At 31.7% G+C, this 14,470-nt stretch overlaps 1 protein-coding gene across 1 annotated transcript; it reads left to right on the top strand.

Annotated features, from left to right (window-relative positions):
- The first annotated feature begins 3,786 nt into the window (after window positions 1-3,786).
- LOC107610727 (putative 2' cyclic ADP-D-ribose synthase BdTIR) lies at window positions 3,787-5,265 on the top strand. The gene is made up of 3 exons (XM_016312732.3): window positions 3,787-4,224; window positions 4,703-4,904; window positions 5,145-5,265. Exons 1-3 carry the CDS (start codon window positions 3,900-3,902, stop codon window positions 5,263-5,265), a joined length of 648 nt encoding a protein of 215 aa, XP_016168218.2. The 5' UTR covers window positions 3,787-3,899.
- The last annotated feature ends 9,205 nt before the right edge of the window (window positions 5,266-14,470 follow it).

The raw sequence follows: 14,470 nt of genomic DNA, 5'->3' as shown, positions 1-14,470 counted from the left end.
TTTGAATTCACTTATTTGTTATGTTCTTTTTTATTTTTTGAGGCCGTTGATACACCTGCACTTAAAATTTTTCATCATAGTTAAATGACATAAAAAGAGATTAAAAAATTAATAATTAGAAGCACGAAAAATATGTTTTTACTTGCGACTTTATCGAAAGCAAGCAGACGATAAACTCAATTAATTAAATAAAAATGATATAAATTAGTTAATAAATTTCATATTTTTAACACAATTTAAAATAATAAAATGGAGTTTATCCATTGAAACTCTTAAATTTTTTTTGAGTAAAGTATCGTTTTTGTCCTTAACGTTTGGGGTAAGTCCTATTTTTGTCCCTAACATTTAAATCGTTCTATTTGTATCCCGGCCCTAACGTTTATAAAAGTGATTCAATGTTATCCTACTATCAATTATATTAACAAATCAAATTATATTTTTCAATTATTCTCACTTAGATGTATTCATTCTCAATTAGGTCTCATTTGGATGTGTTTGATTTTAATATTATAGCCACTATTTGTGTTTAGATTCAATTATGTCCCTAGAAAAGTGAATTATATAAATGTTGTAGGAATTAGTTTCAACTTTTGATGAGTTATTTTTTGGAGTGGATCATCGATTCTATCTCAGACATTTGTATTCTAACTTAAAGAAGAGATTTTTAAAACTCAAACTAAAGTGCTCATGATGTGTAATTGACAGCAGGATAACTATAAATCACTTTTACAAACATTATGGATACAAATAGGACGATTTAAACGTTAGGGACACAAATAAGATTTACCCCAAATATTGGTGACAAAAACGATACTTTACTCAATTTTTTCTCTTTACTTTCCCTTTATTTAAGAAGCAAACCCATAACATTGACTTTAATATCGTGAGTTGTATTGAGTGCTTATCATTAGATTAAAAATTATGGATATAAATTAAGTGGAATGAAACCCTTTATTTAAACTTAATTACTTGATTGTTACCAAGCAACGTAGTTTAATTTAACTCGAATGCCATCCGAAATTGCCAATACAAAATAGTGATTCATGTAAATTCTAATTCAACACATCATAAAGCATATTCCGATCATAATTGTGCATAGATTGTTCTTCTCGATTTTAACCAAAAAAAAAGTAGTAGTAGCTTGTTGGCGCAGACAAAACGAAATTGCTTTGAAGATGAGAAGAAAAAGAAGGGGACATAGCACAGTAGATGGTGTCTCTTTGTCTCTTATAATATTAATGGAAGTCCAACCCATAATACGGACAAGGTACCTTTTTCTATGTTGTTCAAAAATCAAAGCAATCAACTTCGTGCTTCATATTTCATCATCGTCTATGTTCCCACATCAAAGCATTTGAAAACTTTTAATTAATTGTGTATTCTTACTTTTTTTACTTTTTATAAAGGGAGAAATGACTATTATTTACTTAATAGTTTTTTTTAGGGTTAACACATAAAATTAAAGGATTTAATTTTTATATATTTTATTAAGTCGAGTCCCGGCCCGTTAAATCAAACTTAATTTTAGTTCACAACTTAACTCAAAACAATTGCATTAAGTTCAATTCACCTAAATTCATGAACTTACATAAATAGTAGATACATTATTTATATAAATTATAACTTTTATATAATAAACAACATTATATATAAAAGACAATTATAAATTTTATATGAAAAGATAAATACAAGCATGTTACATTCTTCTACCATAAACAATCAAAATATATATATATATATATATATATATATATATATATATATATATATATATGAGTCTATTCTTTCTAAAATAAGAAGTAAATTATTCCTTATGATATATACAGTGATTATTGATAAATTATTTTTCTACCAAATCTCTAAGATTAACGTTATCTTCTCTTTTTTTTTTTTTTCAATTGACGCTATATTTCTCTTGAAACTTGATAACAGTATCATTTTCATCATCCCCACCAAATACATCTCTTCTTCTCCAATTTTAAAACCATAATTCCTTTCAAATTCAATCACCATTTCCAATCAATTAGGTTAGGATTTTGAACTTGTTCGTACGCTTTCAATCTCCAATTTCAATGAGTACATCTATTAATTTTCCAGCTCTCTCATTTCTAAGATTTTCTTTCTAGTATTTTTCTTAAAATTCAGCCGGATCAACAATGATACTCCTTTTCAGATAACCAATCCCATAGCCTTGTATAACTATATAACAAAAACAAACCAAAATATTAGTTAGTCATAAAAACAATGAGTTAATAATTACCATCTTAGAATTTTTATTATCTGAATAATAATTGAAAGATAATTTAAGAATAATTAAAGATAAAAATAAAATAAAATACCTTAGTGTCCTTTTTCACGCACCAATTACCATCATTTTTAACTAATATATCACAAATTTCTATCAGTTTTCCAGCTCTCCCCTTTTTAGAATTTTCTAGTGATCATATTAGAGATAACGATCAAATTTGCTCATTCGAAACTTGGAACTTTGGTTAAAAGATAATTTATCAATAATCACTGTATATGTTACAAGAAGTAATTTAACTTTTATTTCAGAGAGGGCATGGTAAAATTCACTTATATATATATATATATACAAAAATAATATTCGTATATCAAAATCTGCTATTAAAATCAGTTATTAATGTATTTATGTATAAATATATGTGTAGTTTAATTTATTTTCAATATATATTTATATTCTAACATATATTTTAGGAAGAGTTTTAAGTGTACTGGGAACACCGGTATTCCAGTTATTTTAACCGTTGATTTGAATTATAAAAAATATAATAATATATATTACTTAAAATCAACGGTTAAAACAACTGAAACACTAGTGTTCTCCATACATTTGAAATATATTTTATAGTGATAACCAATTTTGGTGTATATATATATGTATTCTCATTTATCAATCATTTAAACTACAATAAATAGATAAAAGCATTATGATTTAGATATGACATAAATAAAAGACATTTTATCTTTATATATTTAATAAACATGCATGTCATATAAATTAAAAGTATAAAATAAGTAAGTATATTAATATTTAATAAATAACATATATAATTATAATTGAATCAGTCTATATGTAAAACCAATAATTAAGCTTACTTAAATTAAATTTGACTCATTAAATACAATAACTCATTAAATTTAACTTATGAAACTACTATTAATAATAAGTTGAGTTGATCTAATTCTCTAACAAGTTTGCCTCACTTCTAATCCTAGATGAAAAGAAGAAAGCTAAGGAAGTAAGATTAACCTTTTACCCTAGTGTTTTTGAATTGTTTATATATTATGTGACCCTAACAATTCTAGATTGTTTCCATTTCATTCTTACATTTTTGTATATATATAGAAACATTAACTACTAATAATAAAAAAAGTTAACTATTAATAAAATTTGAATAAAAGAATAAAATTGAAATATGTAATACGTATATATATCACACATGCAGAAAGAGAAGTCCACGACGTGTTTGAAGGGGTATACTCCTTAATTAGTATAGAGCCTAGAGTGAGTCAAAATTACTGATTAGCCCCACTTCCACAGTCTAACAAAAGATCCTTTACAAGTGTTTGAATTTCAATGCTTTATTTTCCATTTATACTCGCTTTCAAAATCAATCCAACATTGAACAACGCACCAAGCTAAGAGACAAGTTTAAATAAATAAATAAATAAAGGAAATACACACAACAAATTCATCTACCGCAACTATAAAAAGGCATCAGAACCATTGTTACAACTCCATTTCACAATCATCACATTCATAGCATATATACAAAAATTCCAAAAAAAAAATACCTAGCTATCTTCACATCCATTTTTTATTTTCTTTCTTCTTTAATTATCAAGAAATTAGTTAAGCATTATTATTAAGCAGCATGCAACGTGTTATGGCAGCGAACTTGTTGCAACGCAGATTCTTTACCCGACAAAGGCAAATATATGAAATGACAAACATGGCGGCAGCAACAATAACAACAACAAGAAAGCGAGTAACGGAGCCATGTGACGTGTTCCTGAACCATAGGTGCAGGGACACGAAGAAAACAGTGGCTTCGTTACTCTACGATCACCTAAGGAGGAACGGCTTCAACCCTTTCTTGGACAACAAAAACATGAAGCCAGGGGACAAACTCTTTGATAAGATAAATAGAGGAGTTCTCGAATGCAAGATCGGTGTTGCCGTCTTCTCCCCTCGTTATTGTGAGTCCTTATTTATTTTCATAATAACTCATCTAAAATATTCCACACAAAATTAATTAAATATTTAAAATATATATTCAAATTAATTTTTTAAAAATTATAAATTAGACTTGCTTCTTAACAAATTTTTATTATCTAAAAGTCTTTAAAAATTATTTGCGTCGAATAAATTAGTTTCTGTCTTATTTTGAAGGAGATTAATTTATTTCATAATGTTTTTTTTTAAACTTAATTGTCTTGTAATAAAATTTGTTAGAAACTTATATATATAACACGCATATTAATTTGATTGAAAGAAATAAAAGAATCAATTTATACAACGAGAATAATTCTTAAAGATTTCTAGAAAATATAAATTTATCAATGACTAAAATATCGGATATAAAATTGTTTGAAAACTAATTTGGGTGTTGGCTCAATTATCTAATATATATTTATTGAAAATTATTTGAGTGGTATTGGTGTTTGTGCAACATAGGTGAATCATACTTTTGCCTACACGAGCTAGCGCTTCTAATGGAGTGTAGGAAGAAGGTGATACCCATCTTCTGCGATGTGAAACCTTCTCAGCTTCGTGTTCTTAACAATGGCAAATGGTCCCATGAAGATTTTCGCAGGTTTCGTTGGGCTCTTGACGAGGCCAAACATATTGTTGGACTCACCTACAATTCCTCAAAAGGGTATCATTATTTTAATATTAATATTCTTAATAAAAATGTATACGTGTTTTTTTCTTAATTACATATCTCAAGATTCGAGTGTTTGGTGTACGAAATATTAAAAAAAAAAAAAAAGCAATATATCTGTGGTCAAGATTAATCATCAAATACAACATTATATTGTGCTATGTGTTAATAATATTATATTATTATTTTCTTAAATTAATTAATTGAAACAAGTTTTGTCCTTGTGGAATGCAGGAACTTATCAGAAATCGTGAATAGTGCGACTGAAATCATTATTGGAAGCATGATAGAGCTTGAAAATGAAGAGCATGTGCAGATGCACCATCATCAGAACATGCCCATTATTGCTCTTTAGTCATAATATAATATAATTACCTAATAATAATTTAATGTCATTTGTTTATAGCTTCATTTAATTAATTTGATTCTTGTTATTTTCAATAAAGTCTCTAAAGACTGTATAAATTAAATAACATTAATTAGATTCTTTTATTTATACAGTGCAAGATATATATAACAAACTTTAGTGGCACATATTCATCAGAATTTCAGGTGCTTTTAGTTGTTTTTCTGTAAATTGTTGGCATTATATGTTGTTACTAATGTGTCTAATGTTGTATGTTGATGTACTCCTATCAATTAGTTGAATGTAAATAAAAGGGTCTATCTTCTAATAGTCCTTCTCATTATTAGTTCCTTCGTTAATATATTTTTTCTTTTTTTTTTTGGAAGAATATTTTGTTGTTGTTGTTGTTTTCAATTTGGGAATTAAATTTAGAAATGAGGTTTATTTGCATAATATTTTTTTCAATTTCAATTTTTAAAATTTTTCACAGTTAAATAGTTTATAATAAATTATAAAAAAATAATATATAAAAAATTTATTTCTCAGTATTATAATTTTTATTATAATAATAAATCTTCAAATTTAATTAAAGATTTATAGTGTTAATTCTTTAATTGAATAATACATATAATAATTGTGAGGGATAAAACATAAAAGCTATGAAGCATGGACACTTCACTGAGTTGCCGTGTCTACGTGTCAGACACATTTTGGACACGACACTCACCGACATTCGTTCGACACACGTGTTACCGTGTTTTAATAAAAAATAAAAAAAATTTTTCCAGACATGCTTGGACACACCTAAATACCATCAGGTGTCGGTGTGTCCAATCTTATTCTTAATATATATTCTTGAAATAAATTTAGATATAGTATATATTATTATTTATTAAAATAAAAAAATATTTTAAATATTTGATATAATTAAAATAAGATATTAAAAATAATTAAAAAATTAATTTATATTTTAATATCAATAAAATATCAAAATATCTTTACGATTTATCTAACAAATATTTTATATTATATATATATACGTGTTCCTATATATTATAAACATTTTAAAATTCGCGTGTCGGCATGTCTGATGTCCGTGCATCATAGCATAAAAGTGTGATTAAAGAAAAAGTTTGTTATAGTTAGTTAGTTATAGGGAAGTTAGATCAGTTATAGATATTTTCTATAATTAGCATAGCAGCTCGCTACTTGCAGTATATATATATATAGTATGCTTTGTAAGCTGGCTATTCATTACACACTTAATTTGCTTCATTCTCATTATTGTTAATAAGATTCATCAACCCTTCTTCTCTTCTCTGTTCGTACGACTTTCCATCATCAACTTAATCATTTCTTGCTTGACAAGCTTGGTTAAACAACCTCTTAAAAAATAACTAGCAAATTATTTGCCACGTAATAAAGTATTTTCAACATCAATTTTATCAGAATTAAATTTTTATAATAAGTCACATAATATTACCATTTTTCTATTAATCGCATTCTTATCAATATATATCCTCACATTTTAGTTCACTCCATTTTACCACGTGTGTCCAACTAGGAAACTAATCTTTTTTATCAACCAATAAAAAATTTCAAAGACAATTTCCTTTAAGCCAACAATTAAGAGATGAGAAAGAGAGAGGAAAACAGAAAGTTCAAAGTTGGTTAAGAAAATGTTGTTTTTCAAATATTTTACTTCTTCTTCGAATTTTTATTGGATGTGAAAATATTTGGGGGAAAAAGCATAAAATTACCAGAAATGCGAGAGAATTTCTTCTAAATTTAAAAACTACGCATATAGATTAGGTTTTCAATTACTTAAGTTTTAGTTTAATTTATACTTGTCAACAGAGTTAAGATATAGACTGAAAAAGGAAGGATTGAATTTATTATTAGCTTGATTTTCCGTTAACATCATGTAACCCATTAAACTTGATCTAGTTCGCTAATAGTATTGTTCTGAAAACTGGACCGGACCGGCTAGTTCAACTGGATTAACTGAAAATCGGTCACCTAGTCGGTCCGGTCCACCAACAAAACCGTTTTGTAAAATATCGATTGAAAAATTGGCAAACCGGGCGAATCGGGTCGGTTTCTGCAGGTACCGGTTTTCTCTCCTGATAATGAAACGGCGTCGTTTTGCTTTTAAAAAAAAAAAAGTTAAGAACGCGTGATGAATTGATGAGCCATCCACTTTAGCATACCCTAATCCCTAATCTGCTAATCCAGGAAGCCTGCCCCCAAGCCTAGCCTCCACCACTGCCTTGTGCCTCTATTGCCGCCGCGCCGTCCGTCGCACCGACCCCTGTTCGCTTTCAGACTCATCAGTCGCTGGCACGCTGTTTCTTTCTCGAGCGTCCGTCGTCTTCCTCTTCCCCTGTCATTGCCGTTGCTCACCTTCCTCCTCGCCGCCGGTGAGTACTAACTAGTGACTACTGAGTTCTTCTGTTCTTCAATCTTTTTGAGTTTTTGTTTTTGTTCTTCTGTTCTTCTGTGCTCTGGCCTTTTGTTTCTGTTCTTTTGTTTGTCTGTTCTTCAATTATTAATTTTTTATTCATTGAAGAATTTAGGACAGATTTGAAGTAGGTTGATGTTCTTCAGATGCAGAGTTCTTCTCTTGACATCTTGTTCTGTTTTTTAGTTGTTTTTATGTTGTTAATTATATGATTAATCATTCTGTTATTTTAAAAGCATTTGATGTAGGTTCAATTTCAGAATTCTGCTCTGTTGATGTAGGTTCAATTTTCTCAATCTGCGACTTTCTATCTCTGAGTCGAAGCTGAGCCTCTGTTCCATCCTCTTTTCGTAGAGTTTCTTGGTGTGCGGCGACCTCTCATTGCCGTCTCTGGTCGTGGCAGCATCATAGTACGACAGCAACTCTTTCCTCCCTTCTTCATTTCCATCTTTGACTAGTACTTCAAGTTTTTGCTCTGTTTTCTCTTGCTGTTTTGTTTAGCTTTAATTCTATAGTTTGTTCTACATTAGTTTAGTTGGATTTTTTCATTTCCGTTAGTGGATTCTAGGTTGTTGGAATAAGGTAGTTCAGTTTGTAGATTCTAGGTTTGTTGCAAGTTTTGAGAATTGGAAATTTCTCGGTTAGCTGATGCTTTGCTTGCTTATATAAGCTTGGTTACTTCTATTTATTATTGTGTTTGGCTGTATTAAGTGTGGAAGTTGTTGAATGGGTAAGCATTGCAGCTGAAGTTTGTTTGTTTATGCTGAATTTGTACATTGCATGCTAGGTGTTCGATTAAATGCCTCTGTGATGCTTTGAGTTTGAATTATATGTTGTAGTTACCATATAGTTTGAACCACTCTTTGTTTAGGCAAATTGTTCAAGAATAATGCACTTTGGGTTGTCTCTTGATGCTTGTTTAATTTATGAAACTCATGTTTATCATTGCTCATGGTAGCTCTTCATGCTTATGCTTGATGTTATTTTTGTCATGAAAACACCTAAATGAGTGGAATTTTCAAATTTCTTGCAATTTAGGTGATTTCATAAACAGAATGCTTTAATTTTGTGAACTGGTGGTGACTTTTAATGATAAATTATGAATAATTTATTTTGTGAAATTATTAAATTTTAAATTTTATTAGTTTAGAAATGATTGAATTTAAATTTTTAAAATTACGTATTGAATTTTTTATAATTTTACTCTTTATTTAATTAAACCGGTTCAACCACGGTTCAATCCCAGTTGAACCCTTGGCTAATAGTGAGAACTAGGAGTAGTGTTAAAATATATATATATATATATATATATAAACCAAACTGAACTGAACCAAATCATCTAGTTCGCTAATAATAAGAACTAGGAGTAGTGTTAATATATATATATATTATAACCAAACTGAACTGAACCAAATCATTTTAAATAAACAAGCTTATGTGATTTCGCTTGGTTTAAATCTAAATAAAACTGGTTTTATTAAAAAAAAAATCTTTTTTTTTCACAAGAAGCTCATACAACTGTAGCAAGAAGTTCATGCAGCTGTAGCAAATTTGAACCACAGATAAAGCAGATTTAGCTGAAGAGAAGAAGCAGGGGAGCACCATTTTGGAGTCAGGGCCAGCAGAAGTAGCGCCAATCGAAGCTCATGGAGTAAGGTTAGGGTTAATAAGATTTGGAGGGCTCATGGAGCACTTTTATGTTTGTAATCTTGAAAATTCTCTGTTTAGTAAACAATTCTAAAACCCAATCAAGAAAATAAAAAAGAAAATAAAACAAAATTGAAAGACGAATTTTTTGGATACCAATAATCTGAACCAAGAAGCTGAGCAGACCTAAGAACGGGACCAGAAGAAGTAGGGGGCAGATTGGCGATGGACCCACCAGCAAAGGGAAACGCGATGCAACTGGTACTGACGAGCGGAGGTACACAGCGGCAAGGATTCGTGCGCGAAAGTGTGCTTCATACCTCTGCTCCCATTTGTATTTGCCCGAGGAACAAAAGAAGGAAATCTACTGATTCTTCACTATATATACCCAAAACGATTGAATTGCAGCAATTTTTACTGAATAGCTGCTATCCAACACAGTACCGCAGCTAAAGCCAAATTGCAGCTCAAAACCGATGCGACTCTACCAATTTGCGGCGAGTTCAAACACGGACGCTAATTTTTGGCCGCTATCCTCCACTTCTCTTGTAGTGTCTTGTTGGTCGCCCTTGTTGGCCGCCCTAGCTGACCTCGCCAGCCGCCCTTGCCATGACGAATGGTTGCACCACCCGCCCATGAAGGAGTTGTTAGAGACTAGAGATTAAAGTTATTAAGTGAATCAAATCGGTTAGAATTTCTGTGATGATGCCATATTTGATTTATTGGGATTTGAATTTAATCATATTCCTTTATCTATAAATTTATTCTTTTAAAGTTATGATGACTAAAACATCTTACTTGATGAACTCAATATAAATATTGAGGTTGCAAAATATATAAATTCTATGCAAATCTCTGAGTATTGTAGAAATAAAATTTTCATAATCCTAACCTTCATAGTTAGCATAGTTCAAAGAGGATACATTCTCAAATAATATATGAATGGAATTTGTAAATATTTTGGCAAAAGATTTAGAATGAAAGTAAGTGAAGAAAGATAAGAGGCTTTTTGTAATGAAGTGGAGAAAGTATATGAATAACAATATGTAGAGATAATAGAAGATAGAAAAAAGGGATAAGTATGATTTTGGTCCCCAACGTAGGGGATGAAAATTTATTTCGTCCCTCGCCTTTTTTTCGCTCTAAAATGATCCCAAAGTTTTAGTTTGTTTTAAAATCGTCCTTTTTACCAATTATAATTTTTTTATTACCAAATTACCCTTTATTAAAAAAATTATAAAATAAAATAAATATAAAATAAATAAATAAAAAAAGAAAAAAAGAAGAAAGGGGGGGGGATACAGAAGCGGGGTGGGTGGGGAGAAAGGGGGGGGAGGGGGAGGGTGGAGGGGGGAGAGAAAGGGGACCCATGCCGCCGCACCGCCGCACCGCCGCCCCCGCCCGCCACTTCTTCTTCTTCTTCCCGTCGCCGCACCGCCGCCCGACACCCACCGCCGTCCGCCACTTCTTCTTCTTCTTCTTCTTCCCGCCGCCGCACCCACCGCCGCACCGCACCGCGCCGCCACCACCACCTCCTTCTTCTTCTTCTTCTTCTTCTTCTTCTTCTTCTTCTTCTTCTTCTTCTTCTTCTTCTTCTTCTTCCACCGCACCATCGCCCCTGCCGCACCCCCACCATCTTCTTCTTCTTCTTCTTCTTCCGCCTCACCACCGCACCACCAATTCTTCTTCTTCTTCTTTCTTCTTCTTCTGTGAACTTGATTTGTTTGTGAAATTTTTGGATTTTTTTTTAAATTTGTTGTGGAATATTGTTGTTGTTGAAATTTGTTATGGAATATTGTTGTTGTTGTTGTTGTTGTGGATTTCTGATGATGATGATGATGATGATAACCATGATGATAATGTGGTGGTGGTGGGTTCTGGTGGTAGTGGTGGTTTTGTTCTGGTGGTTTAGGTGCTGTTCTTCTTCTGATGATGATGATGATGATGACCATGATGATAATGTGGTGGTGGTGGTGGGTTCTGGTGGTGGTGGTGGGAGAAAACACAGCGCTGCCGAGACGGGGGGAGGGGGGAGAAAGAGAAGCGGGAGGGGGGTGTTGTTTCGGGAAGAGGGGAAAGGGGGAAGGGGGAAGGTCGCCGTCGCAGCAGCTCCACGCCGCCGCCGCTCCACGCCGCTGCTCCTCCTCTGCCTGCATTTGCGATTCTGCTTCTGTTTCTGGTTGAGGAAGAAGAGGGGAGGTAGGGAGGGAGGGGTATTTTTGTCCGAAGGACCATTTTACAATAAACTGGAATATTGGGGACCATTTTGGAGCGAAAAAAAGGTGAGGGACGAAATAAATTTTCAGCCCCTACGTTGGGGACCAAAATCATACTTATCCCTAGAAAAAATAAGTCATCTAGCAAAAAAGAGAAATAGAATGAGAAAGGAAGGACTCAAATAGCTCTTAGGCATGTGCAGATTGTGTTAGAAAAATCTAACTCGTGTTTAGATGAAATCTTTAATATGAATTGGCACTTTGCAATTCCTATAATATTTTCTACGTTTGAAATTTGAAAATAGCTATTAAAGACAAATTTATACAGAATTGAGTTATCTTCCAAACTATCTTTGAGTAAAGTCAATTAAATATCTATAGCTTGAGATATTTAGGAAATACTGTTTGTATATCAGATTGGTTGTAGGTAGGGGTGGCAAACGGGGCTAAATCTGCTAGGCCGGCCTGCGTAACCCGCCAAAAAAGGCGGGCTGAGCTGGAAAATTAGGACCGCCAAATAGCAAAAGCCCGCCTAACCCACACCGCTTAAACCACGGGCTTTGGCGGGGCGGGGCAGGCTTTCCCGCCGGGCTTAATATTTTTTGGCAAGGGTATTTTTACAATTTTTTTTTGTCAAAATCCAACTTTTTCCAACCCAACATACAAGAGAATGAAGATGAAAATTGAGTGTTTTAGATTATGTTTATTTTATTTTAGAGACAATATTTATAATTATGTTTTGGATTATGTTTATTTTGCTTTGGGAACAATATTTATAATTATGTTTTTGATGAAAACTTGGTTTATAATTATGTTTATTAGATATTTATAATTACAAAGACTTTAATGTTTGTGAATATAAAAATTATAATTTGTTTATACTTTTAGAAATTATAATAGTTAAAAGTAAAAAATAGAAGAGATTTTTTTATGCCTTTATATATATTATTTCATAGTTAAAAAGTTAAAAAAAAAAAGAGGATATTTGGCGGGCTTAGCCCGCCGTTAGGCGGGGTGGGTGGGATTCTGGGACTGCCTCACTAGGCGGGGCGGAGCGGGTAGGCAGGCTTCTGGCGGGACAGGGCGGGGCGGGGCGAGCTCCCCCGCTTGCCACCCCTAGTTGTAGGGCTAGAAGTGAGTCAAGTCAGTTCATGAGCTAGCTCGAGCTCGACTTGTTAATAACTCAATAAGCTGAACTCGTGAATCGGTGATGAGTCGAGCTTGAGCTTAAAATTGAGCACATAAATTAAACGAGACGAGCTTCAACTTGGATATATATATATATATATATATATATATATATATATATATATATATATATATATATATATATATATATATATATATATAGCAAAGCGAGGGGATAGGGAAAAAGGACGGAAATCGATGAAATGAGCAAGTTGCTCCATCGAGAACGCGTTTTCGACTTAACTCAATCTGGCCTGAGAGTGAAATAGAGAAGTGAGATAGAGTTATCGCCCGATAATGTTAAATTGATTCAAAATAAGTTTGGGGATCTATCCTAAGGGGTTCCTAAACAAGCCCTTACTCCTCCAACACCTAAATCGCTGGCAATTTGGATCTATCCTAAAAGAAAGAATTGACTTACAGGTCGACCCCATGGCAGCAAGAAAAAAAGGTGATCTTGTGCTATATTCCGGTGATCTCTTTCCTACTTATATATATATGATCTTAATTATTTAAAATTTTATATTTATTTTTTATATATAATTTTAATATAAGATATAAATAAAAAATTTATAATTTATTGATAGATAGACAATATATAAAATTGATCTTTTTAAATATTTTTTTAAAATATATAAATTATAATTTATTGATATAGAATTATAGATTATGTTTCTATTATTTGAGCCAACTCCTGAGCTCGGCTAACTCATGAGCTTTCGGTGACTCGAGCTTGAACTTAAGAAATAGGCTTGATTGTTAATTAGTCAAGCCGTGAGCTGCCAAACTCAATTTTCATGGGCCGAACTTGAGTTTGGTCTAGTTCGGCTCAACTCAGCTCACTTCTAACCTTAGCTAATTGGTTACAGTGCGATTTTCTACTATGAACTTATAACAAATTGATCTACCTAATTGAATTTGAATTTAATTTTATACTGAATTCCAAGAATAAGGATAATTTTCTTATCTTTTCATGTAGTCAAAGATGATTCAAATCCAATAAATATGAAATTATTTATGAATATATCTTTAAAAGGTTATTTATTGTCGATTAAAAATTCATTATAATTAGTATTTTCATATTTTCAAATTTTGAATTAGATATATATGTTATTTTTTAAGTGTATTATCTTTTAATTTTTTATAAAGTTAAATTTAAATTATTATAAATTTAATTAATTAATTAATTATTAAATAATAAACATGATTCAAAAAAATTGAGATATTTTTTTTTCAAAGATAAATGTTATTTTATTAATATAAAATAAAAGTGTTTCCATAAGGAAGTAAAAAAGAATTGGGTATTTCCATTTATCACAAACTGTGACTGAAAGACTAAGAGTTTAGAAAAGAGTAAAGTAAAGTAAGAGTAAAGAAAATTAGCAGCATCTATCAGGTATGGCTCACGAGTTCACGCACTAAATTGCTGGCTTCTTTCATTATCTATGGTGCCGGGCTTATTACCTTCTCAAAAACACACCGATTCCTCGCTTTCCAAGTGCTCCAACACAGCGCCGCTATGAGGAGGGTCTTTTATCTACCGTCAAATTGAGTCGCTGCCCAGGATAAGACTCGTTGCCACCAATTGAAAAAGGTCTCTTCTTTTCTCATCCATAGGTCAGGGGTTATTAAGCTTAGACTCTATATTATTGAAGACAGGGGGCATTGGAACAAAGCATGAGAAATTAATTCAACCTTCAAC

Source organism: Arachis ipaensis, chromosome B8 (genome assembly GCF_059453495.1).
Source record: "Arachis ipaensis isolate K30076 ecotype BB chromosome B8, ASM5945349v1, whole genome shotgun sequence".
In the NCBI taxonomy this organism is placed as follows: domain Eukaryota; kingdom Viridiplantae; phylum Streptophyta; class Magnoliopsida; order Fabales; family Fabaceae; genus Arachis; species Arachis ipaensis.
The sequence above is the reverse complement of the archived record's forward strand: the minus strand, read 5'-3'. Positions and strand labels throughout refer to the sequence as shown.